Raw genomic sequence first — 13,239 nt, 5'->3', positions numbered from 1 at the left:
GCCAGAACCCCCTCAGTCTTGGACACACCCAGAGCATGCGGACGTGATTCACGCCCCCCCCCCCCCTCCCCACCCCGCACATTGCCCACACCTAACCTCTATCCCCACAATGAACTCCTCATCGCCACCATAATATGAGCCTTATGCACCACCCTAAACTGGATGAGGCTTAACCTCGCACACGATGAGGACGTCTTCATCCTCTGTAAGGCTTCCGCCCTCGCCCTGGCTCCCATATCCACTCACAGTTCCTCCTCCCACTTACGTTTAATATCCCCCATCAAGGCTGGCTCACATTTCATCAATTCCTTAATCTTCCCCTCCTCTATTTTATCCTTCGACAGTACTTAGATCTGCAGCCTCAGGGACGGCAGCCCAGGAAAGGATGCCACCTCGCGAAATTCCAAACCTGCAGGTACCTAAAGCTATTCCCCTTGGGCAGCTCATTTACTTCCTCCAAGTTCTCCAGCCCTGCAAATGTGCCACCTATAAACAAGTCCTCAAAGTACTCTATCCCCACCTGCCTCCACCCCCTAAACCTCACGTCCAGCCCCGCTGGCGCAGATCAGTGCCCACAGTGAGGCACCCCCCCCCCCCCCCCCCCCCCCCCCCACCTCCCCCACCTCCAAATTTTCCCTTCACTTCCTCATGTGGTTAGTTTTGCGATCATAGAATCATAGAATTTACTGAGCAGAAGGAGGCCATTCAGCCCATCTAGTCTGCACCGGCCCTTGGAAGGAGCACCCTACCCAAGCCCACACCTCCACCCTATCCCTGTAACCCAGTAACCCCACCCAACCTATTTGAACACTCAGTGCAATTTATCATGGCCAATCCACCTAACCTGCACATCTTTGGACTGTGGGAGGAAACCGGAGCACACATGGGAGAACGTACAGACTCCGCATAGACAGTGACCCAAGCCGGGAATCGAACCTGGGAACCTGGAGCTGTGAAGCAACTGTACTAACCACTATGCTACCGTGCTGCCCGTGCTATGCTGCCAAGGCACACTCTATATAGAGACTCAAGGGTGGCGGAGGCAAGTGGAATAGTGTCAGAGGGAGGTTTAATGCACATTGTTCTCAATCAAGTCGGAGTGTCTATCGGAGGTTGGCACAGGGCCAGGAGGAGCAAAGGCCTGAGTGGCAAGAGGCAACAGAGCATCAAGAGGGTCAAGATGCTGATGAACAAGGTCCATTACAACAGCAAGCACTGGTCCAACCATGGGTATTTCACAGGCAGTTATCTCTTATCTAGAGATGTGCAAAATGCAATGCCCAAGGTGCCCTTGTATGTCCTGGGATGTGGTTCCTCGCATATGCCAGCTTCTCCAATATGAGCTGTGGCCACAACGATTCTGAAGGAGTAATGCAGAGCTCCTGGCCTGCATTGAGTGAATAACAGTCCAGGTGCCATTTAAATATTGCACCAGGACCTATGACCCCATGAGGTAACAGCAGGATTGGTGACTTCCTGCCTACCTTGTCACAAGATTGGCCAAGCTTCTTAAAATGCACAATTAATGAGCTGAACAGCGGAAGATGTTGCATGTTTAGTCACCCCTTCACCCAGTAGGAATTACACAAACTTTTCTGCCCACAACCAGATTTAGACCAGAAGAGAAAATTCCACCCAAATTCAGCAGTTTAAATTACAAGCTAGCATGTAACAATTTACCATTAAAAAAAATGTCAGCAGCAGTAACAAGAAAAGGAGTCATTTTAAAGATGAAGAAACTGTTCAGTTTTTCATATAATTGTCTCAAAATGCAATGGAAAGCATCATACTTATTATGAACCAGAGGTCTATAACCTGCCTGCACGCCCTTAACCATGTTCAAATAAAACAACAGAAAGTGTTTGAGAACCTCTGTGCAAAATTGAAGATGACATATAGCCTCAAAGGAAACACTGCAGGCCACCAACAAAGATATTTTGTTGAAAGTGGGGCGGGGTTCTCTCACCCCGGGGCTAGGCCAGAGAATCGTCGGGATGGGCGCGAATCGCTCCATGCCGCCCTGATGCTGGTCAGCCGATTCTCCGGAGAGCGGAGAATTGGCGCCATTGGCGCCAGCGTGGTACCAGTCGGGGGCGGCTCTCTATGCGCCGCCCACCACCCCCGGCGATTCTCCACCCAGGATAAGCCGAGCGGCCACGCAAAAAAAGCTGAGTCCCGTCGGCGCCGTTCACACCTGCTCTTACCTGGCTGGATCTCGGCGTGGATCCGTCCAGGGGCAGCCTGGTGGGGGGGGGGAATCCAACCCCAGTGGGGGGTGGTGGGCTCCGCTGTGCAGGGCCGGCTCAAGGCACCGGCAACTCGGGCTGTCGCCCGGGGCGCCATGTGCTAGGGGGCGCCAGACTCGGGTCCCGCGCATGCGCTGTTGGGCCGGCGCCAACCAGCGCATGCACGGTGGCCGCACTCCCCCAGGGCGCCCCCCCCCCCCCGGTCCGTCCCCTCGGTCCGCCCCCCCGCTCGGTCCGCTCCCCCCCCCGCCTCGGGTCCGCCCGCCCCGCCCTCGGGTCCCCCCTGCCCCCCCCTCGCCCCGCCCCGCCTCGCCTCGGGTCCGCTCCCCTCGCCCTCCCCTCGGATCCCCCCCGGCCCCGCCCCCTCTCGCCCTCGGCCCCGCCCCCCCCTTGGCCCCCCTCGGCCCCGCCCCCCTCTCGGCCCCCCCCCCCCAAGGGCGCCGAAGTTCAGCTTGCCCGGGGCACCAGCAACCCTAGGGCCGGCGCTGCCGCTGTGGCCTGGCCGGCGATCGGGGCCTATCGATCGCCGGGCCAGCCTCTTGGACTGGGGCCTCTTTTGTTTCTCGCCGGCTCCTGTAGCCCTATGCCATGTTGCGTCGGGGCCGGCGCAGAGAAGGGAGCCACTGCGCATGCGCGCATTAGCGCCGGTCCCACTGCGCATGCTCAGACCCACAGCGCCCACCTGACACCGGGGATTGGCAGCTGGAGCAATGTGGGTCGCTCCAGTGCCATGCTGGCCCCCTGTAGGGGTCAGAATCGCTGCTCCTGAGGCCATGCTGATGCCGTTGAGAAACGCGATAGCGTTTACGACGGCGTCAACACTTAGCCTCAGGATTAGAGGATCCCGCCCATGGAGCTGTGAGGCGCATGAATATTGACTACCCTAGCATTACGGCACACCATTGTTGACTATCCTCACAAAACCTCCTTTCCTAACCCGAAGAAGTACTACCCTGAGGCTGGTGATGCAGTGGGCATATTCTCCAATAACTTTGTCAACAAACTGTTTCAGCTCACCGAACAAGCTTGCTGGTATCATTTAAATGAGACCCGAGGTCCAATATCAGGTGCACCTTCAACCTACTCCATTCACCTGCAAGAGTGTGTCCTTCAGGGACTCAGTTCATGTTGGTAAATTAATTTCTCGGTCAATATGTTGAAGTAGACAAAAACCTTTTTTTGAAGAGATTTTTTAAATCATCAGCCTGATAATGCAATGCAAATATCATGGTTCTAATTGTATGTGTTACCATCAGAACTCTAGATGGAACATATGTGAAATCTACAATCTGGGATGTATTACGTATGTGGAGGTTACAAAAAAGGCTTGTACTTGAAAAATATGGAATCAATTGACCCGCATTCTTGAAAATCCTCCCCTCAACAAACCCATTTTTTAATGATAAATTTAAATCATGAAAGATCAAATTCATCAAAGGATAAAACAACATTTCATGCATTGTCTGCGTGATGCAAAAGGTAATGCTTAAACAAAACAGGCATTGAATGATTAATTGATTTTCTTTCACCACGAGTATTAAAGGTGCGTATGAACACATATCCTAAATACAAATAAGTGTAAATGGTATATCTGCACAGACATCAACACATAAGCAGATGGGATGGTGGAATGTTCTTTGTCTCTCACATAGCCTTCTGCATGCCAATATTTCTTACTGGATTGTTCTATCTTTTGAAAATAATTTATTCATAGCATGGGAAGAATAGAGCCTATCACTAAAGAAGAAAGCCAGCATGGATTCATTTTAAAATTCTGACACATGGACTTCCACTATGTCTACTCCATGTGATTCGGATTCTGCATGCAGTTTTTTGTCAATCAGTGTCATTCATGAACTTCCTGTAGACTGCTAAATGCTTCGATGAAATACTAATAACAATTCCATTTTGAAATGGGAGAAATCCCAGTGGTTCAAGCATTTTCTACTTAGGACCCCAGGCCACAATTAGTATTCAACATATAAAACTCTGTTTGAAACTGACACATAAAGACACCACATTGAAAGCTCGGTCTCTAATTATCATATTCCAACCATGTCTGTGCTTTATTTTACAATCTCCACTGAGTAGTTATTCCCATTACAGACAGCAGTTTCAATCTGGCGCCAAGTCCAGGGGCTGTCTTGGTGTGTAGTGATAGCAGGGTGAGTAGTCATGTACATCGGAGTATTCACACACAGCTAACCAGGAAGTTAAGATTACTTAATATTCTTCACTTTTAATCTTCAATGATTAAAAAAAAAATTTAAAAGAATATTTAAAAATGTGGTATTTTAATCATCTAAACGATAAGTGCTTTCACTTCCTCTTTTTCTCAGCGGAAAGTACTTAACTGCTTTTGATCTGATCAGAATCTGTCAGTCACAAACATTGTGGTGAGGGTTACAGCAGAGTACTTGAGATGCTTTCAAGCATGAAGGAAGATGAAAATAAACAAACAATTTGGACACATCTGGCCATCTGGAAGCTATTATTCTCTATTATAGCCTACCAAAAGCTATTTCTCTATGAATGTGAATAGAAGTCTCGCAGATCAAAGGATCTGAGTGGGTTTAAAGCTTTCCAATATGGTTTGGCTTTCTATGAACGACCAGCTGCTACTTTCTATATTTTTGGCTGAGGCAGCAGCTGTAAGGGACAAGTAAGCGAAAATAAATGATTTTTCACTGTTTCTGCCTGGATTATTCTTCAGAATTCAGACAGGGGTGACTGATGGGGGGGAAGAGTCTCTGATATGGGAAGGGTCTCTGATACAGGAGGAGTCTCTGATGCGGGAGGGGTCTCAGACACGGGAGGGGTCTCAGACGCGGGATGGGTCTTTGATGCGGGAGGGGTCTCTGATGCGGGAGTGGTCTCTCATGTGGGAGGGGTCTCTGATGCGGGAGTGGTCTCTGATGCGGGAGTGGTCTCTGATGCGGGAGGGGTCTCTGATGCGGGAGGGGTCTCTGATATGGGAGGGGTCTCTGATGTGGGAGGGGTCACTGATGGGGGAGGGGTCTCTGATGGGGAGGGGTCTCTGATGCGGGAGGGGTCTCTGATATGGGGGTCTGATGAGACTCTGATGGGGGGGTCTCTGATGGGTGTCTGGTGGGGGAGGAGGTCGGGTCACCCTCATAGATGTGCGCTGGTGGGTGCTGTTGACCCAGACATTCCCATGGTGGGGGATGGTGGTGGGAGATGCCCACTCTACTTGTCAGCAGAAATTGGCGTTGAAGGGGGCAGCCGCCAGACCTCAGTGCTTCACCCCGCCCACTCAAAATAGCTGCCCGATACTGGTATTCAGAACAGAATCCCAGGAGCTACCCACCATGCATAAATTAGCATGACAAGGGAGAGTGATTCACTCCTTGGCGACATCTTAGTGTCGTCTGCAAACTTGGACACATTGCACTTGGTCCTCAACTTCAAATCATCTGTGTAAATTGTGAACAATTGTGGGCCCAACACTGATCCCTGAGGGACACCACTAGCTACTGATTGCCAACCAGAGAAACACCCATTAATCCCCACTCTTTGCTTTCTATTAATTAACCAATCCTCTATCCATGCTACTACTTTACTCTTAATGCCATGCATCTTTCCCTTACGCAGCAACCTTTTGTGTGGCACCTTGTCAAAAGCTTTGGCACGACCTGCCCTTTATGAACCCATGCTGCGTCTGCCCAATGGGACCTGGGACAATTTCCATCCAGATGCGTCGCTATTTCTTCCTTGATGATACATTCCAGCATCTTCCAGCATCTTCCCTACTACCAAAGTTAAGTTAACTGGCCTATAATTACCCACTTTCTGCCTACCTCCTTTTTTAAACAATGGTGTCACGTTTGCTAATTTCCAATCCGCCAGGACCACCCCAGAGTCTAGTGAATTTTGGTAAATTATCACTAGTGCATTTGCAATTTCCCTAGCCTTCTCTTTTAGCACTCTGGGATTCATTCCATCAGGGCCAGGAGACTTGTCTACCTTTAGCCCCATTAGCTTGCCCACCACTACTTCCTTAGTGATAACAAGCATCTCAAGGTCCTCACCTGTCATAGCCTCATTTCCATCAGTCACTGCCATGTAATTTGTGAAGACCGACCCAAAAAACCTGTTCTGTTCCTCAGTCATTTCCTCACCTCCCATTATTAAACCTCCCTTCTCATCCTCTGATGGCCCAATAATTTAAGATTAAATAAAGACAATTAGAAAGGTATGAAGGCAGAGATGACTACAGTGGACTGGGGAAATGGGTTAAAGTGCAAGATGGTCGATCACCAATGGCAGTCATTTCAGGAGATAGTTCATAAATCTCAACAAAGAGATGAGAAACTAGAAATGAGCAAAGAATGACAAAATTAATAATAGAGGGAGAAATTTGGGTATGAGAATAAACTAGCAAGAAATATAAAAACAGACAGTAAAAGCTTCTGCGCGTACATACAACAGAAGACAGTGAGCGGGATTCTCCGATAATGGGGCTAAGTGTTGACATCGTCGCAAGCGCCGGAGCGTTTTACGATGGCGTCATCTGGCCACTAGAAGCAGCGATCCACCAACCCACATGGGGCCAGCACAGCACTGGACCGCTTCACACAACTCCAGCTGCTGATATGGGCCCCAGCACGGGAAGCGCGGGTCCGCGCATGTGCGCCACAGCCGGCACGGGTCCGCGCATGCGCGTGGGTTGCCGTCTCTGCGCCGGCCCCCACGCAACATGGCGGAGCCCTACAGGGGGCCGGCGCAGAGGAACATAGGCCCCCCCCCCCGGAATTAGCCCACCCACCGATCGGTAGCCCCCGACCACACTGGCGTCATTGGCGCCGATTCTCCGGCGATTGGAGCAGCGTCGCGGGATTCGCACCACCCCTGACGATTCTCCGACCCGGGCAGGATCAGAGAATCCCGCCCAGTAGCTTCAGTAAACATTTGTCCCTCAGAGGATGAGGCTGGAGAATCAATAATGGGAAACAAGGAAACTGAGACTTTGAACGAGTATTTTCGGCTGGATTTTCACATTTGAGATGAGTAGCAGGAGTTGAGAATATTCCACGGTCACCTTGCCCACCCAGGGAGAAAGTGCCCTTCAGGATAAGATTTTAATTTTGGGGGAAGGAAAGGCAGATACGGGCTGCAGTCTGGCCAGATGATATGGGAAACCATTCAGAGGCAGCCACGGGACCTGCAGGGTGTGGAAGCAGGCAGTTTAAAAGACCTGTCTTGGTGCTGAATGAATTTGTCCCAGTTAAAGTAAACACAAAAAGGTCCTCCAGTCCTCACCTTACCTCACACTCCCCATGCTCATCCATGCCACCCCATAGTCCCTCATTTCCCATGCCAAGTTATTCACTTACCCCTATGGCCACACATGACCCCATGCTGAGCTATGCCCCAAACAATTGTGATGGCCCCCACATACCCTCATGCCCATTCACAATGTATAGAAGTAATGAAGCCAATAATGACAGTAGCATGAGCAAAAAATGACTTTAAGCCAAATTTAAAAAAAACTCCTTTTTATGACAGCCCAATAGAAATATCAATCATCCAGATCCATTAAAGTATCAATAACAGAAACGGCAAACACTTGACACCTCTTTATCCTGTGTAAATAAATATTGTGAAATTGACCTAATCAGCTCCCAGCTATCATTTTTAAAGGGTTGCCAAGTCATCTCAGCTTGGCGAAAATTCAGCCCTTTGTATCTGCCTTCACGATAGAAGACACAAAAACGACCTACGAATAGCATAAAATCAAGAGTATAAATGAGGGAGGAACTTAAACAATCACTATGAGAAAAGGAACTGAGAGAAATAGCACTAGGTAAATTAATGGGACTATAGGCTGACAAATTCTCTGGAACCAAAAGCCTTCAACCTAAAAGAAGTGCTGCAGAGATTCTGGAAAGCCACAGCAGATTGGAACACCACAAATGTAACTGCTCGATTCAAGAAAGGAAGGCGCTCGTGCTTATACATTTTTGCTAACACAGGTGACATCCTTATTCTTCCTCTTGCCAGCTGCACCATCCAGAGTATAACTTGAGAACTACATAGTCTATGAGATTTTGTTTAATTTTGAATTTAACATTGCATTCAATAACATTGTATCCAGGGCACAATTTTGCAACTGGAGGTATGTTTAAATCCGAATGGAGGCCACAGGGTGTGTACCATTCGTTTCCCCGTGGCCTTCACAGAATATGAACTTCCCCAGTAATGGGGCTGGGCTTCCCATTTAACTAGGGGAGCCCTCACAGTATAAAAACCCCGACTGACCCTTCGGGGAGAGGAGATTTGTGTATAGTAAATAAAAGAGTATCTTTTGCATCCTACTCGCCATTTCCTGCTTATTCTCTTGGCGTGGATACTACAAGGTGCTGTATCTAAACTTGTTACATCTTAAATCAAATACATCAATTAGATTAACTTAGCACTAAACTGCAAATTGCAGCATCTTACCAGGTTAGGTGAGAGCAGTGACTGGAAGTTAAAGAGGATTCCTACATTGGCAATTTGCTCCAACCATTTTCTACTGGCTTCCTGTGTCTCGATTTCATATTCGCTGTTGGTATCATACATTTGATGCAATGCAGCCAATAGCTGTTCTGAGAAAGCACAAACTGTGGCCACTAAACTTTGGCAAAACACCATGTCTTGCCTGAGTTGAATTTCAGTGTCTGAGGGTTAAAAAAAATACAAAAGTGAAGAAACAGGTGATAAAAATAAATTAACAGATAATTTTTCTGCTGAAAGCAAGCTAACTTGGCTCCAGACAACAAATTTATGCTAGCCAACTGTGATGCTTGATAAACAAATTAAGTCTAAAATAGCTGGGAAATAGTAAACATAATTTAAAAACAAATTTAGAGTACTCAATTCATTTATTCCAATTAAGGGGCAATTTCGTGTGGCCAATCCACCTAACCTGCACATCCTTGGGTTGTGGGGGCGAAACCCACGCAAACAAGAGAAGAATGTGCAAACTCTCGATGGACAGTGACCCAGAGCCGGGATCGAACCTGGGACCTCGGCACCGTGAGGCAGTAGTACTAACCACTGCACCACCGTGCTGCCCTACACTAAACATAATTTAACGTTTACATCAAATATTATTGTGACGTTACAATATATTGAGACAGTTCTAGACTATCCAAAGATGTTTTTGTTGCACAAGTATACAAAGATTACTGAATTAAATTACCACACAGGAGGCCATTCAACATGCATCCATCATGTCTTTGTCAATTCTCTGCAAAAGTAACTCAGCTAGCCAATCACCTTAAATCGATATGCTCTAGTCTCGATCCTTCAGCCAATGGACACAGTTTCTCTCAACTACTCTGCTTCAGCTCGTCACGATTTTGAACATCTCTATCAAATCTCCTCCCAACCTCTTTTTCCTGAGGACACCCCCAGCTTCTATAATCTATTCAACTAACTGAAATCCCTCATCTCTGCAATAATTCTTGTTAATCTTTTCTGCATAATTTCCAAACCCTTCACATTCTTCTTAAAGAGTGATGTCAAGAATTGGATACAATTCTGTTGAGCTCGGACTAAACCGGTTTCTTATAAAGGTTCACCATAATTTTGTACTCTACTTAACACGCTCAGGAAGCCACATGTCTTATTATTCACTATCTCAACTTGCTAGCCACCTTCAATGATTTGTGTACATTTCCCACAGGTCCCACTCCGCCTGCAGCCCCTTTAGAATGTTGCCCTTTATTTTATATTTCCTCCCTTCGTTTTTCCTACAAAACAATATTTCACAATTTCCTGCATTAAATTTCATCTGCCCATTCCACCATTTGAAGGCTATCACTATCTACCTCAGAGTGAAAATGTTCTCCAAGTTGTGTGCCATCTGCAAATTTTGAAATTGTGCCCTGTACACCCATGTCATTATTTTGATTGAGAAAAAGAGGGCCCTCGTACTGACCTTGAGGGAGCTTCGTTATATGCTTTCGTCTTGCCTGAAAAGACTACTGTTCACCACTGCTTTGTGTTTCCTCTCACTCAGCCAACTTTCTATCCGTGTTGCCACTGTCTCTTTCATTACATGGGCCTCAGCTGTGCTGGCACGCCTATTCTGTGGCACTTTATCAAAATGCCCTCCACATCACATCAATCGCATTACCCTGATCACCCTCTTACCTCATCAAAAAACTCAATCAGGTTAGCTGAAAACCATTTACTTTCAACAAATCAGTGCTGGTTTTCCTTAATGAATCCCACATTTGTCCAAGTGACTTTGTAATTCTGTCCTGAGTAACCACTTCTGAAAGTTTTCGGACTACCGATGTTAAACCAGCTGCCCTATAGTTGTTGGACATCTCCTAGCCCCCTTTTTTGGATAAAGCTGCAACATTTGCAATTTTTTAACCCTCTGGTACCACCCGCATGTTTAAGGAAGATTGGAAGAATAAGGCCAGTATATCCCCAATATCTGCCCTAACCTCTCTCAGCATCCTTGAATGCATCCCATGTGGTCCTGATGACTTGTCAACTTTTAAGTACAATCAGCCTTTCTAATACCTCCTCTAAATCTTCTATATAAGTTTAACATAACTGCTCTGGTTTTGAATTTCATTCCTTAAGAGATGAACTCCAGTTTTTTGCTAGCACTTCTTATAGCTTTGTTGACTTGCGATGCTATTTATAATGATTTGTGTATTTATAACCCCAATCGCTTTGCACCTCTACCCTCATTAGACCTTTCACTGTTTTCTTCTTCTTGCCAGATTATTTAGAGAAAATTGGAATCTCTAATGACTATTATTCTAACAGTTGCTTGGTAGTGTAAACTTTGAATATTAATGAAGCGAGTTGTGTCTCCAAAACCTTTCAGCTTTGCCCTGGTGAGCGCAAGAAAAAAAATTATTCTATGTCTTTTCTATTTCCATAGATGTACCTACATAGTTCTCATTCCACTTCACATCCATTATTAAGTGGTCTGAAGTACACATGATCTTTATCCATTATCTCAATCTAAATGAATTCAATTTCTGATTTGATGCAATTTGTGGCCTTTTCTCCTGCAGCCATTATGTTATTTCCAAATAATACATTCACCCCCACCAAACCTTCGTCCCTCCCCTATTCTTTCTAAATATGTTAGAACCTGCAATTGCCATTCTTCGGCTCTGACTTCTACATCTTGAAATATGAATGAAAATCACTTATTGTCACGAGTAGGCTTCAATGAAGTTACTGTGAAAAGCCCCTAGTCGCCACATTCCGGCGCCTGTCCGGGGAGGCTGGTACGGGAATCGAACCGTGCTGCTGGCCTGCTTGGTCTGCTTTAAAAGCCAGCGATTTAGCCTGGTGAGCTAAACCAGCCCCTCTTGTTCCTCTCTGCGAATTATTGCCACCAGTTTTCTCATTCTCTTTCAGATGCTTTAGATATTACGTTATAGGCAATTTCATTTGTTTTTAGCAATAATTCATCACATTTTAATAGATATTTCTGTTGGTCCCCGATCCGAATGCAACCCCCCGCTGCCCCCACTGCAGCCAGCGAGAACGGAGAATTAGGCGCTCAGCAAGACTCCATTCACTCCAGCGGGAGTGGAGAATCATGCCGGCAGGAATGGACAGAAAATTCTGGTCAACCGGTCTGAATAATAAACCTTGGGAGTTGTTGCTCTTCAAAATACCATAACAGTAATGTGCCCTGTAAGTCAAATTCATTTGCTTTACAAAAGATTGAAACCAAGTTTATTTTCAACTTTTATCCTCTGCAAGGTTTCTAATATCAATTCCGATTTTGGTGAGCAATATTGAAACTCAAACTATTCTCATCAGACAACTGTCTGTTTGCCACCATATTTAAAATGCTGAGGACATTGGATTAAAGATTGGAAATTAAAATATCTAATTAAATTAGTTCTTATCTTGTATTAACCAAAAACAATGCATATATTTCAGACCTCAGCAATTTGCATTATTATAAAGATTATTAATAATAATAACAACCTTTATTGTCACAAGTAGGCTTACATTAACGCTGCAATGAACTAACTGTGAAAGTCCCTAGTCGCCATATTCAAGCGCATGTTCGGGTACACAGAGGGAGAATTCAGAATGTTCAACTTACCGAACAGTACTTCTTTCGGGACTTGTGGGAGGAAACCGGAGCACCCGGAGGAAACCCACGCAGATACGGGGAGAACGTGCAGACTCCACACAGACAGTGACCCAAGCCAGGAATCAAACCTGGGACCCTGGAGCTGTGAAGCAACAGTGCTACCCACTGTGCTACTGTGCTATTCAGTTCTGCCTAGTTGCTCAGGAAGGTTTATCAGTAGAGGACTCTTGAGCATAGAATTCATAGAATTTCCAGCGCAGAAGGAGGCCATTTGGCACATCGGGTCTGCACGGCCCTTAGAAAGTGCACCCTACTTAAGTCCCCACCTCCACCCTATCCCGGTAACCCAATAACCCCACCTAACCTTTTTGGACACTATGGTCAATTTAGCATGGCCAATCCATCTAACCTGCACTTCTTTGGGCAGTGGGAGGAAACCGGAGCACCTGGAGCAAACCCATGCAGACATGGGGAGAAAGTGAAAACTTCCACACAGTCAGTAACCCGAGGCCGGATTTGAAACTGGGACCCTGGAGCTGTGAGTACTAATCACTGTGCCACCGTGCAGCTGGGAAGTATAATAGCTGGGATTCTCCGAGCCCGCGCCAGCTCGGAGAATCAGAGATGACGCCGAGACGGTCCACGACGCTGGTCTGACGCCGGGACGCGATTCTCCAGCAACCGGAGAATTGCCGCCAGCCGCGCACGGTCGAGGGTGGAGCCACACAGCAGGCAGTTCAGGGGCCATATATCGGCGCCGGTGCAGCACTCTGGTGCCATTCTGGCCTCCTGTGGGCCACGGAATCGCTGGGCTAGGAGGCCCGTTGACGCCGGCGTGAAACACTCCGGTGTTTACGCAGGTGTCAACACTTAGCCACGACTTTAGAGAATCCCGGCCAA

General features: G+C 47.0%; 1 protein-coding gene across 1 annotated transcript in view; it reads right to left on the bottom strand.

Annotated features, from left to right (window-relative positions):
• prex2 (phosphatidylinositol-3,4,5-trisphosphate-dependent Rac exchange factor 2) overlaps positions 1-13,239 on the bottom strand; it is a 624,716-nt gene that overhangs the window by 154,246 nt on the left and 457,231 nt on the right. Inside the window, exon 25 of the mRNA XM_038808469.1 lies at positions 8,709-8,926. Coding sequence (XP_038664397.1) covers positions 8,709-8,926 — 218 coding nt within the window. The remainder of the gene's footprint in view (positions 1-8,708; positions 8,927-13,239) is intronic.

This window comes from Scyliorhinus canicula, chromosome 10 (genome assembly GCF_902713615.1).
Source record: "Scyliorhinus canicula chromosome 10, sScyCan1.1, whole genome shotgun sequence".
In the NCBI taxonomy this organism is placed as follows: Eukaryota; Metazoa; Chordata; class Chondrichthyes; order Carcharhiniformes; family Scyliorhinidae; genus Scyliorhinus; species Scyliorhinus canicula.
This window is presented reverse-complemented; position numbering and strand designations above follow the sequence as displayed.